Source organism: Andrographis paniculata, unplaced genomic scaffold (genome assembly GCF_009805555.1).
Source record: "Andrographis paniculata isolate CXL003 unplaced genomic scaffold, ASM980555v1 Contig10END, whole genome shotgun sequence".
In the NCBI taxonomy this organism is placed as follows: Eukaryota; Viridiplantae; Streptophyta; class Magnoliopsida; order Lamiales; family Acanthaceae; genus Andrographis; species Andrographis paniculata.
Genome location: NW_026137380.1, coordinates 2,315,887 through 2,334,622, shown reverse-complemented (window position 1 = coordinate 2,334,622; position 18,736 = coordinate 2,315,887). Strand labels below are relative to the sequence as shown.

General features: G+C 33.8%; 3 protein-coding genes and 1 long non-coding RNA gene across 4 annotated transcripts; all 4 read left to right on the top strand.

Annotated features, from left to right (window-relative positions):
* Positions 1–910: 910 nt before the first annotated feature.
* LOC127246250 (probable methyltransferase PMT15) lies at positions 911–4,082 on the top strand. Its single transcript, XM_051267509.1, has 6 exons — positions 911–1,885; positions 2,242–2,452; positions 2,530–2,827; positions 2,899–3,291; positions 3,495–3,572; positions 3,649–4,082. Exons 1-6 carry the CDS (start codon positions 1,214–1,216, stop codon positions 3,881–3,883), a joined length of 1,887 nt encoding a protein of 628 aa, XP_051123466.1. The 5' UTR covers positions 911–1,213; the 3' UTR covers positions 3,884–4,082.
* A 1,173-nt stretch (positions 4,083–5,255) lies between these two features.
* On the top strand, positions 5,256–8,524 carry LOC127245707 (F-box protein At4g00755-like). The gene is made up of 6 exons (XM_051266724.1): positions 5,256–5,473; positions 6,006–6,164; positions 6,985–7,407; positions 7,502–7,674; positions 7,762–7,880; positions 7,949–8,524. Exons 2-6 carry the CDS (start codon positions 6,023–6,025, stop codon positions 8,241–8,243), a joined length of 1,152 nt encoding a protein of 383 aa, XP_051122681.1. The 5' UTR covers positions 5,256–5,473; positions 6,006–6,022; the 3' UTR covers positions 8,244–8,524.
* On the top strand, positions 8,444–12,890 carry LOC127246911 (uncharacterized). Its single transcript, XM_051268566.1, has 7 exons — positions 8,444–8,473; positions 9,518–9,639; positions 10,359–10,430; positions 10,750–10,812; positions 10,904–11,000; positions 12,449–12,536; positions 12,718–12,890. The coding sequence occupies exons 1-6, from the start codon at positions 8,444–8,446 to the stop codon at positions 12,479–12,481; spliced, it is 417 nt and encodes a 138-aa protein (XP_051124523.1). The 3' UTR covers positions 12,482–12,536; positions 12,718–12,890.
* Positions 12,891–13,547: 657 nt separating this feature from the next.
* LOC127245157 (uncharacterized) lies at positions 13,548–15,856 on the top strand. The gene is made up of 4 exons (XR_007837402.1): positions 13,548–13,670; positions 13,853–13,907; positions 15,012–15,250; positions 15,547–15,856. It is a non-coding gene; the product is annotated as an uncharacterized LOC127245157 (long non-coding RNA).
* The last annotated feature ends 2,880 nt before the right edge of the window (positions 15,857–18,736 follow it).

Genomic DNA, 18,736 nt, shown 5'->3' with positions numbered 1-18,736 from the left:
TAAGTAGTATTATTATTTAATAATTTACTTGTCACGTTGTGTGACATATACTTAATGACGAGTAACCAGCACGAACCGAGATGACAATAATTCCTGCATATAAAAAGAAATTAAAATAAACTATTTTTGAGAGAGCATTTTTTTGTTGGATTAGGATGTATAGATCTGTGCTAAATTAATAAATTATTGGAACTTGTGTACGAAAATTTATGGCATTCCTATCCCATTCTAATTAACTTATTATTATTTCATTTAAAATATTGCAAAATCAAATAATAATAATAATAATACTCTGGGAATTGGATTAGATTTCTACTGTTCATAGCATTTTTTTTCAAAAAAACATCAAATCAAAGACTTATTTTTCATTTTTTATATTATACTAAAAATCAATTTTACATTTAAAATATCACATCAACACCTATTTATATCACATCATACAACTATTTAAATTCAAAACTTTTACTATTTAAATTCCAACTCAAAATCCAAACCCTCAAACAAACACACCTAATGTGTTCCGATGATATTAAAAAAAAGTGTGCTTTGGTCTTGGTATATATATTAGTATTGTTTTTAGGTTTTAATGTTTTTAAAATAAAGTAATTATTGAATATATATATATATATATAATAATTTTTGAAAAAAAAATTTAGAAAAATATAAAATTGGAAAACCAAAAAAACAGAAAGAAAAAGAATACCATAGACATATCCTTTTACATTTATAAAATATTAAGGTTCTTTTTGGTTTATGAAATAGTCTGAAATATAAAAAAATATAAAAAATTGTAAAAAAAGTATATTTTTCTTAAAAAAATAAAAATTATATATGAAATATTTTTACAAAAACGAACACTCCTTCAAAATGATCTCTTCTGTCAATACGTTGAAAGTTGAACAGATTCGAGGGAGAGGGAAGATTTTTAATAACTAAACTCTACCTAATTTCAATGGGCAAGTAGTATTTTCATTATTATTTTTCAAATAAGGTAAGAAAATGGAGAGCCATCTTCTTGCCAAACTTTGATTAATATTATCTTCTTCAATCTCGGAGCGTTTTTAATTGTCTGAGCTCACGAGAAAGAGCCTCTGCAATCCCTGCTACACATACACACCTATACATACAGACAATATCCAATACAATCCAATTCATCAAATACTGACCCTAATTTGTTTCAATTTCGATATTCTTAGCTTGTTTGGGGAAGAAAATGGCGACTGGATTCAGTCTGACACACTATTTGTCTTTCAAAACGAAGAAAACCAATCTGTATTTGGCCGCCATAGCCGCCGTGCTCTTTTCAATTTCCTACCTTCTCGGATTCTTACAGCAGGGTAGCCGCGGCGGCGCCACCGCCGCAATTCCATGCAGTAGGCCGGCTATTAAGGGCAGCGCCGAAGCCAATCCGGCGCCGCTCGACTTCACGGCGATCCACTCGGCGGAGGATTCCATCCGAGTGGGACAGGCGGCGGCGCGTGGGGTTGAGTTCCCGCCGTGCGGCGCGGAATTCTCGGAGTACACGCCGTGCCAGGACGCGAAGCGGTCGTTGAAATTCGACCGGAGCATGCTGGCGTACAGGGAGAGGCACTGCCCGGAGAAGAGCGAGGTGCTCAAGTGCCGCGTCCCGGCGCCGCCAGGGTACACGGCGCCGTTCCGGTGGCCGGCGAGCCGGGATCTGGTGTGGTACGCCAACGTGCCGCACAAGCATCTGACGGTGGAGAAGGCCGGCCAGAACTGGGTCCGGTTCGAGGGGGACCGGTTCAGATTCCCCGGCGGCGGGACCATGTTCCCACGTGGCGCCGACGCGTACATCGATGACATCGGGAAATTGATCGACCTCCGACGTGGCTCCATCAGGACCGCCATTGACACCGGCTGCGGGGTATCCTCTGTTCCTTCATTACCACTTCATTAATAAGTATCCAAATTTTGTCCCATTAGTCCATTTTGGCCCAGGGCGAACGATTACGCTGCTGAATTGGAAAAATCAACAACATCTGTAATATATACAAACAACACACACCTTATTATACAATAATTATAGCATATTGTATAACAGTATGTGTGGTGTGTTGAAATCAATTAGTATTTGTATTGTATAAGACTATAGTAGATCTGTATTGCCGGTAACAGCCGCCTTGCCAGGGACATAAATACAGTATATGCATATTAATCATTTCAATTGAAATTATGTAAGTTGTAAGAACAACTTAGGAGCTATGTTCTGTTCCAATCCAGGTTGCGAGTTGGGGAGCATACCTAATGTCTCGAGACATCTTACCGATGTCTTTCGCGCCAAAGGACACACACGAAGCGCAAGTTCAGTTTGCTCTCGAGCGGGGAGTTCCTGCGCTGATCGGAATAATGGCCTCCGAGAGATTGCCTTATCCATCCCGAGCATTCGACATGGCTCATTGTTCGCGCTGCCTCATCCCCTGGGGCCAGTACGGTAATAGCAATCCAATTCCCCATCTTTATTACATCTTCATCATTAATAACAACCTCGTTTCGAAATGTCTCGATCAGACGGGCTATACTTGATCGAAGTCGACAGGATTCTTCGCCCCGGTGGATATTGGATCCTGTCCGGGCCGCCCGTGAACTGGGAGAATCACTGGAAAGGTTGGAACAGAACTCGCGACGACTTGAGCGCCGAGCAAGATCAAATCGAGGCAGTCGCAAGAAGCCTTTGTTGGAAGAAATTGTCACAGAAAAACGACATAGCCGTTTGGCAGAAGCCCACAAACCATCTCCATTGCAAGCTCAACAGGAAAGTCTTCAAGAAGCCTCCTTTCTGCCAGGGCCAAAATCCAGACAAAGCCTGGTAATAAAATCACCAAACATCGTAATACCCGAAAATGTCGATTTTCCTCACATGTTTTCCAATTCTTACAGGTACACCAAGATGGAGCCCTGCCTGACTCCCCTCCCCGAAGTGGCCGACGTCAAAGAAGTGGCCGGCGGGGAAGTAGCCGCCTGGCCGGAGAGACTAACAGCTGTGCCGCCGAGAATCCTCAGTGGGAGTGTAAACGGCGTAACGGCTGAAAGTTTTACAGAAAACACCGAGCTTTGGGAGAAGAGGGTAGTGCATTACAAAGCGATCGACGGTCAGTTAGCCGAGCCAGGAAGGTACCGAAACATTCTCGACATGAATGCCGAGCTGGGAGGCTTTGCAGCCGCGCTAGTAAACGATCCCGTCTGGGTCATGAACGCCGTTCCCGTCGAAGCTGACGTTGACACTCTCGGCGTCATATATGATCGCGGACTAATCGGAACATATCAGAGCTGGTACACAAACAAACCATCTCTATGTTAAATAATCGCTTCACCTAAGTGCCGCATTATTTATTTATTTAAGGGCGTTTGAGTTACACATTCCTTTCAGTCTAATCGTCTCACTTAAAATTTTAAGACAAGATCAAATATTGCTCGAAATCAAACTACTACACTGTAATAATAACGAGTGACTATCGCTATGTCTTGATTCGCAGGTGTGAAGCCATGTCGACTTATCCGAGGACCTACGACTTCATCCACTCCAATGGGGTCTTCTCGCGCTACAAGGATAGGTAATAACTTACAACCGATTCTTGTTATAACCAAAATGACCGAATCGAATCGCTAAAATGTTGGACAACTTTGTAGATGTGAAATTGAGGACATCCTGCTAGAAATGGACAGGATTCTTCGGCCGCAGGGCAGCGTAATTATACGGGACGACGTCGATGTACTGACAAGTGTGAAGAGGATAGTAGATGGGCTTCAATGGAACAGCAGAATGAGTGACCATGAAGAAGGCCCTCATGTAAGGGAAAAGCTTCTTATTGCAACAAAACAGTACTGGACAGCTCCTCCTCTTCAACATGAACACACGTTGTAGTAACCATAACTGCATATATATATATATATATATATATGTGTGTGTGTGTGTGTTCATATTTCATTTTCTTAATTAATTAATGTGCATCTCTTTCTCATCAATTCTTTTGTTGATATCTTTTAAAATCTATAATTTTGAAAGGTACGTTTTTCGTAGCATCAATGAGGATCTTGAGGTGGATTGGAGTTTGCTGTAGTTGTACCTCTTTCAATTTATGACTACTATTTCTAAAATTATGATATTTAATTAGTTAATGATAATGAATTATAATATTATTATATTATTTTTTTAAATTAATAATATTTATAATTTTAAAGTAAATTCAATATATATAATTAAAAAAATTAAAATATATGTTTAAATATTTAAAATTATACAACAATTAAAAACAATATGTAATATAGATATTATTTTGTAAAGAATAAGAATTTTTATAATACAAGTAAATAAAAAAATATTTTTATTTATCTATAATTAATATAAATCAATTTTATAAAAATATTTAGTTTTAAATATATATAAAAATATTTATTTTTTAAAAAGAAGATTTAAATAAAATTTTTTTGAGTGAATCCTAATTATCATAGACAAATAAAAATAAATATAGTATCAATTGTGGTTATATAGAAAAAGTATTTACTTCTTGATTGTTTTGTCCAATTCCACTCAATACAATATATATATATCTAATATTTTTTGTTTCAATTATTTTATTATATATATTTTATTATTTTCGATTGTTTTATCCTAAATTATTCATTTTTTATTATACTTGAAATAATAGTATATTAATATTAATATATATTTTAATTTTTATATAAATTTCAAATATAATACTATTATACATCAAATTAGTTAAAAAAACAAAAGATATCAAAAATTATCCTAAACACATCCATTAACAAAAAATATTACTTTAATTTAATATTATAAAATATTATATTCAAATATTATTTAAATATAAATCAAATACATTAAAATAAATAAAAGAATATAGAGTATTCTAGATAATAATAAAATATATAAATAATATTATTGGTGTTTTAAATATTATATTTTCATATTTATTTATTAAAAATTAAATTAATTTATATTTATTAAATATATTTAGATAAATAAATTTAATATAAAAAAAAAATATTTTATTGAAAGAAATAACAAAGAAATAACGCCTGACGGAGGAAGCGTAATAGTTTTTTTTTCTCGTATGAAATGATATAAAAAATTAAAACTAAACAAAAAATGAATTAAACTGAAAATATGGATTAAAGGGCAATAACAAAATTTAACATTTTATTTGTCTTACAATTATTTTTGTCTGTTTTAAGACAAGACACTATTTTTACGATTAATCCTCCATCTTTGTGTAGGAGAACAAAGTGTATTAAACTATAAAGTGGATTTGATTCTGCTCGGTTCAGTTTTAACCCCGAAGCCTCGACTGCCTCTCAATCTCTAGGCCAAATTGGAAATCTTTATTCTCCTCAACAAAACGTCTTACAATCCCGTCAATCCTCTCACGCCCTCTTCCGATTCGTGCATGTAATCGGCACTGACTTGGTGTATTTGCTCGCCAGTTTCTCTGACAAGGTGTGATTCTCTCCCCCTTTTCGTTTTATCGCTTGTTTTTATCTGCCGGTGCGTATCGTTGATTGATTGCGATTGGGGATGTTTGTTTTGGTTGGGCTGATGCGTTGAAGATGGGTTTCGATCATGGGATTTGTGTTTGTATTCGAAATTTGGTTTAATTTCTAATTGCTCTGTGATTATTGGTAGGTTTTTGTGTTTTCGTTTTTCATTTTTGTTTCAATTGTTGATTTTTAGGGTTTGATTTATTTCCCTTGTTTTTGGGGAAAATTTCTGGCTAGGGCTTAGCATGCGAAACATTCGATTATTATTTTTGAGTAAGCTGGTTTTAAACTTGTCGAATTTCATTTTTGGGTTGAGCAATTTTCAAGCACATGCTTTATTGTGGTTTGCCCAATCTTTTTTTTAAGTAATTGTAATGTTCCATTGCAGTAGCCTCAGATTGAATAATAGCCTTAATGGGGAATGAGTGTTCTCTGTTTCTCTTTACAGAATTGAAGTTTACAAAAACTGTATGCAATAATTTGTGCTGCAGGCGAAACATTGACAAGAATGGATCAGCAGAGATTGGGACCTCTGATTGACTTTTTGCAGTTCCTTGGGACAGATTTGTCCTCATACATCATGAATTTCTTAGATGATCCAGCTGATGTGGTTCGGGCAAGCGCGGTCTCGTCCTCTTGGCGCGAGTTTGGTGAGTGATGCTGCTGTTTACACCTTATGTGTTTGCTCTTTTGCTTGTTTCTTGCAATTCAGAGTAGATGACAATAACCACTTCTTTATGGTCTTGGCAAAACTTTTGATGATTTGGGTTACAAAGTATATGCAGTGATAAGTACCTTGTTTGAGAATGCTCTTACCTTATTCAACTGTAGAAAAGAAAGAAAAGAAAAGAAAAGGTTAGACAAAGAATGTTCCTTTTTTCTTTTAGCCTCAATACAATTATAATGATATTTCTTGAACACATTTCTCATTCTTTTTGGATTCTCACCAAGGTTAGACAAAGAATGCTCCTTTTTGTATCTACATAGTGTAGGAACATTTGTTGATGCTTTAATTGAATCTTATGGTTCTCTGAATTGGCATGATTCTAATGACTTAGCTGATCTTTTGGGTTGAGATTTTCCCACCTTTTGTTTTCTTTTTTTGTTCCTCACTCTCTGCCTATTACATGATGTGTGTATTTTTTGAGAAAATGTATTGAAAGAATGAACAAATTATAATCAGTTAATATCAAGCAGCCGAAACTCAATTTGGGATAAGCCAGCAAATGTGTTTACTTTGTATTTGGTTTTGTGATTTGTATTTTTCATGAAACAGTTGCTTTGAATGCAAAATGTTATGTTTTTATAGGGAATCGTGAGGCTACTTAATAAAGAAATTGAAAAAAAATTGCAAAGTAAACAGAGCTTAGGCTTTGGATAATTTCCGGCTGACTCTCTATCACAAAACTCATGAGGCGTACTGATGAAATTATACAATCTATAGTGCTGTAACATCATTCCTTCTTACAGTGATTTCGAATGGATTTGCAAAAGGACTGTGCATAAAAGCATTCCCCCAACTCTCCAGTGTTGTTTCTATAGTTAAAGGAGGCGAAGGGGCCGAAACTTCATCTGAAGCCGAGACTAACAATGGCAATAACACCAGTGTTCCTGAGAAGGAACACAAGGTGTATGCATCTCTGCTTCAGGCCCTCACAAAATCGAAAGTTTCTCCCAGGGATTGCATAGCAACTGCTGTTAGCGCATCCAGCACCGACAATTATCCTGATGAAAGTATCGTCAACACTCTGAACCCGAGGGACAGGTTCATTAGGAGGGCTTCATACTGGTCAAGCAAGGGACACAGCGATCCAGAAGTGCCTGAGTCATTGATATATAAACTAAGAGCCGGACTTTGGGTTCTTACTGAAATTGATATCCAACCATTTGAAGGTAATTGTCCAATTCCTTGGTTTATGCTTTCGATCCTTAATTTCATACATACTTACTGGTAATATCGAGTTATTACAACCCACTGTCTGTTCAGCTTTCTTCCAGCCGGGGAAACCTTTATACTCTCCAAAATCTGTAAGATTCCGCATAGGTCATCCTAAACCGTCAAGTGAGATTGGCAACACCCTCGATCACTTGCCGTTGCAGAAACCTGCCGATGACAAATTTGTGTGGACTTACACATCGCCAGAGTTTCCAATGATGCAGGTGATGTTCAACATTACTTCAGTTACAAATTCCAAAACCCATTAACAGTGAAAACAATTCATTTCACAATTTTTTTCCCCGCAACAGGCGAATGTCCTGCAGCCTTTCAAGCTGCCAGAACCAGTCCTCTGCATCGGTGGATACTTGCAGATTGAGCTGTTGGGAAGGGTTCAGAGGCAGGAAATGGACGGGCTGTTCTACATATGGTAAGCCGGATTTCATACCATCGTTACAAAATTCAATAATGTTTAATCTAAAGTTGATTCTACTGTAGTGTGTGCTACGTTCGAGTTCTTGGGCGACCCCTTTTTCCGGCATTTGACATAGAAATCCAGGGGCCAGAGCAACAGCTCTTGCTCAAGTACTGTCCGGAAAGAATTGGGTTGGTGCTGGAGAGCTCTCCCAGCTCGCAAGTTCCTCATTTTCGGCACCTGGAAGAAGAGATGCTGTGGGAGCGGATAGGGCTGTTGGAGGATTTGCTGCGCGGGATACAACAGGGGCCTAACAACCCCTTCAGGTTGGATGACGACAACGAGGATGGAATCCACGACGGCGGCGTTGCTCTGTAATAACTCTGCTCCTCGGATGTGTTTTTCCCGATCATCACTGGAACTTTTAGAACTTCCCATACACATATATATACACTGACTGCTGCCTGTGTTCATCTGAGAGAGAGAGAGAGAGAGAGAGAGAGAACGTCTCTATTAACGATGAACCATGTTCTATCCTTTTTTTCTTTGTTATTTCCCGTAATTGGATGAGTACGTTCATGTGTAATTTCTTCATCAGTCTTGGTTCGGTTTGAATACTCTCTCAATTTCTACTCATTTTATGCATTTGATTCTATAAATTGTATACATTTTTTTATTATGTTGAAGAAAGACAAGACTGTTTCTGTTGAATACTCCTCTCGAGTCGAACGCAAAGGAGTTTGGGTTTTGTCTGCGGCGACTAACACTGGAACAGCGTCGAGTTTTCTAGGGTTTAATTGGGACGTGCTTTCTTGTATTTAAAATATTTTAATATAATTATTATTTATATAATTTTGATGGATTAATAAAATATTTTGTATTTATTATTAATAACAGTATTTTTTAAATTCATTAAATACCAATTGATACAAAACATTAGTATATATTTTCTTAAATTTTCAAAAATATCTAAGTATATTTGAACACAAACTCTAGCTATGACCCAATTCAAAATTTCTTACAAAACATTAATAAGATGTATTTTTTTTTTTGGTTGATTTTGAAAAAATTTCATTAAAATGTATTTAAATTTAATATTAAAATATCTAATGAGAATTTTTTTTTTTTTTTTGTTTTTTTCATAGATCAACTGCTTAGTTGATTGGATTAACTATACAATATTAATTGTATAAATTAATATAATATAAATGAACAGATAAACTAACATTATAGTAAAATACAACACACATTTTAGTTTGCAGGGGTATTAGGTTCAGCCGAAAATTTATTCAGCATGCACTTTCGATTAGCGGCTGCAGGTTCCCGTCATAAAAAAAATTAAAAATACAATACACATTAATTTTAGCATATGCCATATTCTTATACAGTATATATGTAATTATGAATAAACAATACATATCTTTATTAAACACAACTCTAGTAAGAATATTGGTTGTGCTGATTTGCAAGGTGCTGAAATTTTCAAATCTTTGTAATAACCATTCTCATTTATAATACAACATATTATATTATAACTCATCAATGCTGAAATACACATCCTATTTTAAATACAAAATACAAATTGTAAAATTTAAGAAAAGTTGGCAAAAGGAATTAAAGGAAAGGAGAAATGAAATGAAAAAACCTGAGAGTGTTGTGACGCAGACCGTCATGTGAGTTCACCTGAGAAAGTTGGCACCCTTTGCCCCTGCTGCTTTTCGAGCGTATCCGCATTATCATGTCTTCCTGCCCTGGACCTGGAGGAGAGAAGAATGTTGGTAATTTGTGCTATTTCTTCTCTAATTTCTGTTCCTGTTCCTGATTTTTTTTCTTTTATGCATCAACATTGGTGTTAGGATGTTTGATTGAATTGTTTCGGTTTCTATACGTTTTGATTGGAGGAGGAATTGATTCAATTTAGGGGTTTTGAAAAGCTAGGTTTTTTGAGGCGATCGCAAGGCATAGACTTTCGGGGGTTTATAGATAATCTATATATTTAGACAACTTATTTTGCTTAAAATTTTATACTTTCAATCACTGATGTATTTCACAATTCTAGAGAGATGAGATAAAAGATGGGTTTGTCAATGGAAAGATGGATTAACTTGTTAGGGTTATTATTATTATTTTTTTAATTCTTTAATTTTTTTTTTTTTGGTGTATATGATTTTTATGAAGATGAAACTATATCATTCAGTTTTGCTCGGTTCTACATCATTTAGTTCATACTCATGTTTTGGATTGTTGGTGAACCTCTCCAATCTTGTCTTACATTTTTTAGAATTTCAATCTTTTATCTTTATCTTGTTTTGTTTTTGTCTTATGTATGGTGCCTTAATTAGAGTTGTATGTGTGCCTTGAGATAGGTGCTTGGAAGATTCAATTCCTTTTGTTCTTGTATCTGTGATAGGGCACACTAGGCAGAATGTTGGTAAGATTCGTTATTTAAGTTAACTTAAAAGTTGTTTTTTGTCCGGCATTGTGGATTTGCAGATTTTCAGAGATTGTGTTGATTGTTGTATATAATCTATTCTCTCTACTTATATCTTCTCGTGCAATAAAAAGGTTAGATTTTTCGATTGCTTTCGTACAAGTATACCTGTATTCTTGTTTCTTTCTTCTTTTTATGAATATGCCGCAACAACTGTTCATATATGTTAAATAAAACACAAGTCATTTTGCGTGGTGGAGTTAGAATTAATCAATATATTTAAAATTTCACGTGCCCGTTGTACTTATTGTTTTAATACATATGCAGTATATATATAGAATGTTCTACTTCTTCTCTTATTGGTTCCAAAACCAATTCATCTTCGACATGACATCATTAAATTTCTTTTGGATTTATTCGCCGATTATTAAAGCATTTTCCATGATTCATCAGATCATCCCATCTTGTTCTTGGCTGGCCATTTTGTTGTAAAAGCTTCATTTGGATGCAACCATTGTATGTTGTGGGTAGAGTGTGGTTTTTGAATGGTGCTTTGTCTTGATACCTATGTATTAATGAAACTTGTTGGGATCTCTTCCTATTTTAGCGAAGAACCTTTCAGCTTTGGAAGCCTGGAAAGTGATGTCATTATAGGAACTTTCTACCAAATGCCAACTATAGATGACGCCAACAATTGGTCAAAGGTATAAACTCCAAAGTATTTGTTTTGGTTTCGTTCAATGTAAAATTTCATTTTAGTTGATGATCTGGATAACGGTGACATAAGTTAATCCCAATCAGATTGTTTTGCTTATGTTTGTGTTGGTTAATCAATGTGATTCTAATTATTCTAATTTTGCTTGGAAATTTATATTCCTCCCTTGCCAATCACATAATATGCTTTATGTACAATACTTGTACTATATTCTTCTATGTTTTTAGACAGAGGTGGATCTAAAAATATTTTTTTTACTGTACTGGTATCACAATATATAAATTTAAAAATAAAATAAATTAGAAGGATCGATTTTATCAAAGAATTATGAATGAATTATTTTATTTTTAATTAATTGAGTAATATTGACACTTCAAATTTTAAGTTGAACACTATTTTTTTTTTTTTTTTTGTTAATTATAGTCAAATTATTGAATCAGAAAGAGTTTTTTTTAGTAGAGTAAAATCATTGGTGCCATGTGCCACCGGTGATTTAAGAGTGCATCCGCAACTGCTTTTAAGTTTTCCAAATATTTGTATAGATGTGAGTTTGCTAGTATGATTGTGAAAACTTGTCATTTCTTACACGTACTTTTTTGTTTGATAGTCATTAAATATTTGCATAGATGTGAATTTGCTATGTATGATTGCGAAAACTTGTCATTTTTTACATGTATTTTTTTTGTTTGACATTCAGTAATGAGCATGCCATTAATTGCAATTGTGGATATAGTTAACTCTTCTACGCTTTACCAATGAAACGGGACTTAATTAAATGAAAGTGGCTTAATTGTAGAAAAATACCAACTAAAATAACGATCGTATCCAAACTTAATTAACTACTCCTTGTTTTATTCAATAAAGCCAAAATAAACTTTAAAGTATTTATTAGTAAACATTGATAAATTATTTTTGTCTAATTTAAGCGTATATATGAATATTCGATGTGCCAATATAATGTGTTATTTTAAAGTTCCTTTATGTACCAACACTTAGATTTGGCATGCATATATTATGTTTCCTGGCTCTATTTTCAAGAGCTCAGAATTATTTTAGGGATAGTTAATGTGCTGATTAGCTCTGATTAGCACACAGTAATAGTATACATATCACATATGGCTAGAGTTAATACCATTACCATGTATTGTCAATCGGTGCTATGTATTGTGTTACGTTAATATGCGATATGTGCTAAAATCAATAGTGATATGTGCTGTCAGTATTTATACATTTTAACATGTATTCTTGTGCCGCGAGCAATTAGATATGCTGTGTGTGTTTTTTACGATACACTAATTAGTGTTGATCATCACGGTGCTATTTAACCCTAATTCGAATCGTATCTGTCACCATTTTAAATGCATCAGAAGAACTAATACAAATTTAAGGTGGTTCTAAGAAGTACCAGATTGTCTCATATTTCCCTAGTGTTTGCAGGAATGTCTTTTGCTGGGGTTTTTTACAAGTTGAACTGCTGGATAAACGGAGACTAAAAATGTTTGCCATCAGTTGCTATATATAATAGGTGAGTTCCATAAACTTGTTGTGACAGACTGATGAATGATTCGCGTCAATATAATGTTTGGAAGATTGTTGTAGTCTCCAATCTTCGACAAGTCTTGTGCATGTATACTTAGTTTAAGATACAAACACATATTGCCAGTTCATACGCTAATTTCTGATTATCATCAGATATTATCTTTCAGATTTTGGCAACCAGGTTATGATGCCTTCCTCATCCTCATGGAATACCAAGGCCACTAATACTAAAATGGCGATGGCGCATGCATTAAAATTACTTCAATTCAGATTAATTACCGCGCCCTAGATATGCTTGCATTCTTGATTCAGAATGAGATGTCAAATTTTATCTAGCTATGTCAGTGTTGTTGAGTTGTATCTTTTCATCAAGTTTCATCAGCATTGCATTAACCGCGATGCCTAAATTCACACAAAGATAAAACTGGTTCGAATTACGCCAAATGCAAGATGGATGAAGATTTCTTGTGAAGAATGCACATCAGCAGACAGTTTTAATGATACATAATTCCCCATGAAGCTGATTTATGAAAACCCTAACTTTTACAGGCCGTTCGTCCGTCGGAAGGTTTAATTTGTAGGTTCCATTAAATCCTTCGTTAATCTTCTACAGCAATGTAAAATGATATCTGAATCTTCCTAGCTCGCTCCACCATCTTCCTATCATCAAAGTACAAAGGCACTAATCTATATATATATATATGTATAGAATTATACAACTAGGATTTGAACCTGTATTCTCATATACAACCTCTACAAAAATAACCTAAAAACAAGCAGAGAAAAAAAACTGAAATGGTGTTTCTTTTTTTTTTTTTTGCAAGAACTGTCCAAGAAAAAAAATAAAACAAATAAGGAGAACTAAAAGCCCAATTCGAAACCCTAATTTAAGAGAAAGGTGTGTCGCCCTAAATTAAAAGAAGAGATGCGCAGTTGAGGACAGGCAGAAAGGGAAACAGGCGGCGCGATAATTATTACAAATATCCTCCCCGTGACGAACGCATACACGTCACTGACGTTGGCCCTCTCTATAAAACTGCTGCCTCCATTACCACTCTTCTCACACTCTAAACACATTTGCTTTGTTTGTATCGCCGTTGCAATACCGCTGCTGCTGCAGGTAATAAATCCGCCTAAAGGTCTGCCTACAGACCTATATCTATATCTATTATCTGTATATAGATTTATAAACATGGTTTTCCTTGACGATATACACGTGAGGAAGTCATTTGAAGTTTCTTTTCTTTCTGTAAAACTGTTTATGTGACCGTAGAATTGTTGATTTCCTTCTTCTTCTTGCAGATCTCTTGAGTCCTGCTTTAATTCTCCAGATCCTTAATGAACTGTTCATTTAAAGGTAATCTATGATTCTATGTCCTGCAGAATCTGATGTCCACCTCCTTCTCTACTCTATTCTTTCTATTTTCACCATCGGAATAGTTTTTCATAGAAACCAAAACTAGGGTTTTGATATTAAATTTGGTGGATTTTAAATGATATTGTTTTTTTTCATCAATCTAGGGTCTTTTTCAACGAAAATAAATTAAGAGTTTTGATTTTTTGATTGATGGGCTTTTTAAATGATTTTTTAATCAAAAGTTTAGAGTAAATGAGATTAACGTCAGATCTAGTTTTAAAATAGTCAGATCTAGTTTTAAAATAAACAGATCTGATTATTTGTTTTCTTGTCTTATATTTTTTGTTCATTGCTTTTATTTTTTTCAAATCTATCGTTCTTTTACAGATAATAGAATCACATGAATTTGGTATGATATTTATTCATAAATTTAAATCATAAGAAATCAAGGCTACTTAGTTATTATTTATTTTAAATCTTCACATATAATAATCCATTTTTAATAAATAGTTAAAAACACTTCAAAAGAAAAGTCAGAGAAAAAAAATTCTATCAAATTTAAAAAAATTTAATTTAAAAATTTATAAATCCTCAAATTGCCAAAAGTAAACAAGCACTGTTGCTTATCTATACGTAAAAATATACTTTAGTTACTAAAAGAATTCAATATCTTATAATTTGTATTTTCAGAGAATAATTTTATATCATTTCATGCTTGCTACTTCTTCTTTTCCATGACCCTAATATTTTATTTATATTTTATAGGTATTTTGTCCTTTTATTTTATTATTTTATTTATTTATTTATTTTTTTAATGATTGTGCCAGCTTGCTATATATCTCAATTTTAAAAATTATTTGTACTATTAACCTTTTATTTTATTTCTAGCTATCACTTGTTATAAATTTGTTAATTTTCAAAGAAAATGTCAGATTCGTTCTCACTCTCCAATCATAGTTACCTACATGGTTTTGTTTTTTTTGTTTTTTTGTTTTTTTGTTTTTTTTTTTTTAACAAAAACCTCTTGTAGATACAAGATGTCATAATGTGTTGATGGAAATTTATTTACCCAAATTGATAGAAATGTTTTGTGTTTGATTGCAGTGTCAAAAAAAAAAAATAATACAAATGATTGGTTTATTAGAAATATTTCTATTTGATCGTACAAGTTACACTAGGCGAACCATGTGTGGTAGACAAAACCAAGTGACGTTGAGGAAATTTGAACTTATGAAATTACGGTCACAATTTCAACCCTCACACCACATTGGGTCATCATCTCTTACGGGACATGTTGCGGATAATCCACTCGGCATCATTGGCCTATTAGAAGTGCTGCATAGGTGGGTATAATTTTGGTGAGATATAATATAATTTTCTTATTTTCTAGTAGATTATTATTATTTTTTTACTAACTTAATCAAGCATAGAAAAATTTTATTGTTTATAATTGTTGTCATCTCTTGTTTTCAGCATGTTATATTTTTATTCATCTTTTGTATACATCGTTGTAAAAGTTTTTTTTTTTTTCGTTAACACAAATTCAATGAAAAAATCATCTTATAGGTAGAAATTAGGCTATTTTTATTATTTCAAGATTATAAATAAATATAAACCATCTTTTATATAAATCATCTAGGAAATGTCCCAACAGCGGCGGGGGTGGTGGCGGTGGAGGAGGAAGGTATGGAGGCAGAGGTGGCTGTTACAACTGTGCGGGGGAAGAAGGCCATTTTGCTCGGGACTGTCCCAGCTCCACTCGCTGAGGTGCAGTGAGATGGTACATACCTCTTTCCGGTGATGAATTTATCGGCTAGTTTAAGTGGTTTAAATTTGACAATAAAGATGTGGATCTGGTTTTTGTTATGAGAGGGGCCTGCGTGTATAAAAAAAAAAGAAAAAAAAAAAGAAAAGAAATTTATATTTTATTTTGAAGTGGTCCAACATAACTATGGTAGAAATCGATGTTTGAGGAGCGCTCCAAATGAAGAGTATTCACTAAAATACTTCAAGCTTTGGTCATTCCAAGGATGAACACCAAATCCGTGATTGAATGTCATTGGAGGATCGTCTACATGCTATTATCCCATGGAGAGTATTGTCAATGTTGAGCCATTGTATTGGTCTAGTGTTGGTTGCATTCATATTGATGCATGCCAGTGTATAATATTCAAATTAAATGACAATTAGTATTTTTTCCCATTAGATCTTTATATATATGTATGCAATTATTTCATGATAAGTGTCTTTACTTGACTACTCTTTGTTTATATGAATGCAGCATGCATGCTGGATCAGTTAGATTTAAGAAATGCCATACACCCCAACTATTACACCATAGATGCAAACAAGTTCCCTGGTCTATTTAGTGGACAAAGACTTTATTCGGGGTTATACATTTGATTTGATGAATATTCCATGGAGCAGATACCTATAGTTATTAATTTAGGATGGGAGAACTATATTTTATCTCCTGTCTATTTGTTCCTATCGGAACATATTTTTTTATAGGTCTATAATTTACAAAAATTCACAGTGCCTGAACTATTTCTATGCATAGGAAGTTTCTATAAGATTGAGTTTATAGGAATGATGGAGAGGGACCCAATTGATAACCTATACTATCATCAATAATTCACTAATTTATTCTTTAAATCTAAAAATGTGTGTTATTGATAAATTTAAGACTCTAAATCTAAAAATGTGTGTTATTGGTCAATTTTGTGAGTGTTGGGCGAGTGAACATCAATGGTCACACTCTCAACAGTGGCCGAGCAAGGACCTTCTGATTGGAGGGCGGGAGGTTAAAGCAATTTCGAATGAATTTACTAAATTTTATTATGTTAATTATTTTAAATAGTCTATTATTTATTTTTAATTCTTATATAATAATATAATTATAGAAAAAAATTGTGGAGTATGGGTTTTAAAAAAATATTAAAAGATAAATATTTAATTGATATTTTTTAAAATAATAAAAATCTTACCATCAAATACAATCATAAATATATTAATCACTGTTTATTATATATATAAATAATTTTTAATTATTTAAAAATTAATTTATGTAACCCTAAATTTTTAGTTGTCGCCCTCCACATGCTTTCTGTCTCTTCTTCTCCTATTTTTGCTTCTTTCTACTTTCTTCCATCTTTTTTTTCTATTTTCTTTTTTTTTCCATTCTAGTTCTTTCTTTCTCTTTATTTCGTCTTTGCGCTGCAACTCTCATCTTCTCTATTTTTTTTTTTTTTTCCATTCTTTTCGGTTCTTCTTTTTCTATCGTCTTTGTTGCTGTTTCAATGCTGTAGTTGGGGGGCTGCAACTTACTTTTTCTTCTCCCAGCTCCAGCTGAGGTTGAGATTCACCAGCAACCACCGGATTCGGAGGGCAGCTGACCCTCGGGTTCCCACGTAGCTCCGCCCCTGCTCTGAGACCAGCCATTGATGAATTCTGGGATGTAGTGTTTTACTTACAATTTATCAAACTTCGATGATATTTTGTGGCAGATGCAGTTTGCAGCATTCAATCCGAGGCTTGATGACAATTTTCACCTGCTGCTCCTGGAAGACACCTTAACTCAGGGGATCAAATCAAGAACACGATGGAGCACATGGTGTAGGTTGACAAATTCATATTAATATTGGATAAATGGTGTTGATGGCTTGGATATACTGTCTTCACGTTCAGGTATCAATGCAAAAACTGTATATATAGTATCAAATATATATATATATATATGTATATGCAAATGTCAGTTATATCTAATTTATTTTTTAAAGAAACATTGACTGATACATCTATATTGATGTATCTTTCAAGAACTGTATTGGAAAATTTAGCAAATCTGAGCAGTAAATTAGCAATGTTTAGGGCTTGTTCTATATACTCAACCTTAGTGCATATAATTAAGCATGACATAACATTAGGGTTTTCTGAAATATACACACACATATACATATATATCTAAATATCTGAGAATATTTTATCTTAAAACAATAGGTAATATATATTATTATGACTAAAACTGCATATGAACTTTAAATTATGGTTCTTAGAACTATCATTAACTATTTTTCATATATATAGAATTTTCCAGGTTCTAAAGCCCCTGAATTTCGCAAGTTGATTGAGTTGTCTCAAGTAGGGCATGAATCAAAACCCAATCTACAATTTTGTTGAGAATGTTTGTAAATATCAATTTTGTATATTAAGATGTGAAACTTTCTATCTCATACAAGTTATCTCTGCTATTACTTTACTTTTCTCCCATTGTTACTTTCTTTCTTCATGCAAATGAATGCACAATTTATAGTGACTTCAACTTTATGAGTCCAACACTTCATCCTGCATTGTCTTCTAGATTTGCGACTAGGTGTTTGTGCATGATGGAATGGACATAACCATTGTTTGTTGTCGTTGCTATGTTGGCTTAAGCGGTATAAACTATTTGGAGTATTTGGGTCCGCGACCCTCACACATTTAGGCCTCTTATTTCTTTAGGTTTTTAATTTCTTAGTCATGTATTTCATGTAAGGTTTGTGGCTAGTTGTAATTCTCTATATACTTTTTTTCTTTCAAGAAAACAAAAATACATATATCAAGCACTTAACCAATTGAGAATATCTCTTAACAAGCTGAAGCTGTCTATACTAATAACAGCTACTTATTCATTCACACCCAAACCACCTGCTTGGCAAGATAAGCTTCATAAAGCTCTACTATGAGGCGAGGATCTTTCTCCACAAGTTCATGTATTGCTCCATTTGGTACTTCTCTGTCAACACTATTAGATCACAAGCACGACAGGCACTTCATTTTCCCACTCGCAG

Bases quoted from the DNA above. Each gene is read 5' to 3' on its own strand.
- LOC127246911 (XM_051268566.1), top strand. From the start codon at position 8,444: ATGTGTAATTTCTTCATCAGTCTTGGTTCG. The intron at 8,474-9,517 runs GTTTGAATACTC...AAAACCTGAGAG, and splicing joins TCTTCATCAGTCTTGGTTCG to TGTTGTGACGCAGACCGTCA. The intron at 10,813-10,903 runs GTATGTTGTGGG...TTCCTATTTTAG, and splicing joins TTCATTTGGATGCAACCATT to CGAAGAACCTTTCAGCTTTG.
- LOC127246250 (XM_051267509.1), top strand. From the start codon at position 1,214: ATGGCGACTGGATTCAGTCTGACACACTATTTGTCTTTCAAAACGAAG. The intron at 2,453-2,529 runs GTAATAGCAATC...TGTCTCGATCAG, and splicing joins CATCCCCTGGGGCCAGTACG to ACGGGCTATACTTGATCGAA. The intron at 3,573-3,648 runs GTAATAACTTAC...ACAACTTTGTAG, and splicing joins TTCTCGCGCTACAAGGATAG to ATGTGAAATTGAGGACATCC.
- LOC127245707 (XM_051266724.1), top strand. From the start codon at position 6,023: ATGGATCAGCAGAGATTGGGACCTCTGATTGACTTTTTGCAGTTCCTT. The intron at 6,165-6,984 runs GTGAGTGATGCT...TCCTTCTTACAG, and splicing joins GTCCTCTTGGCGCGAGTTTG to TGATTTCGAATGGATTTGCA. The intron at 7,675-7,761 runs GTGATGTTCAAC...TCCCCGCAACAG, and splicing joins CAGAGTTTCCAATGATGCAG to GCGAATGTCCTGCAGCCTTT.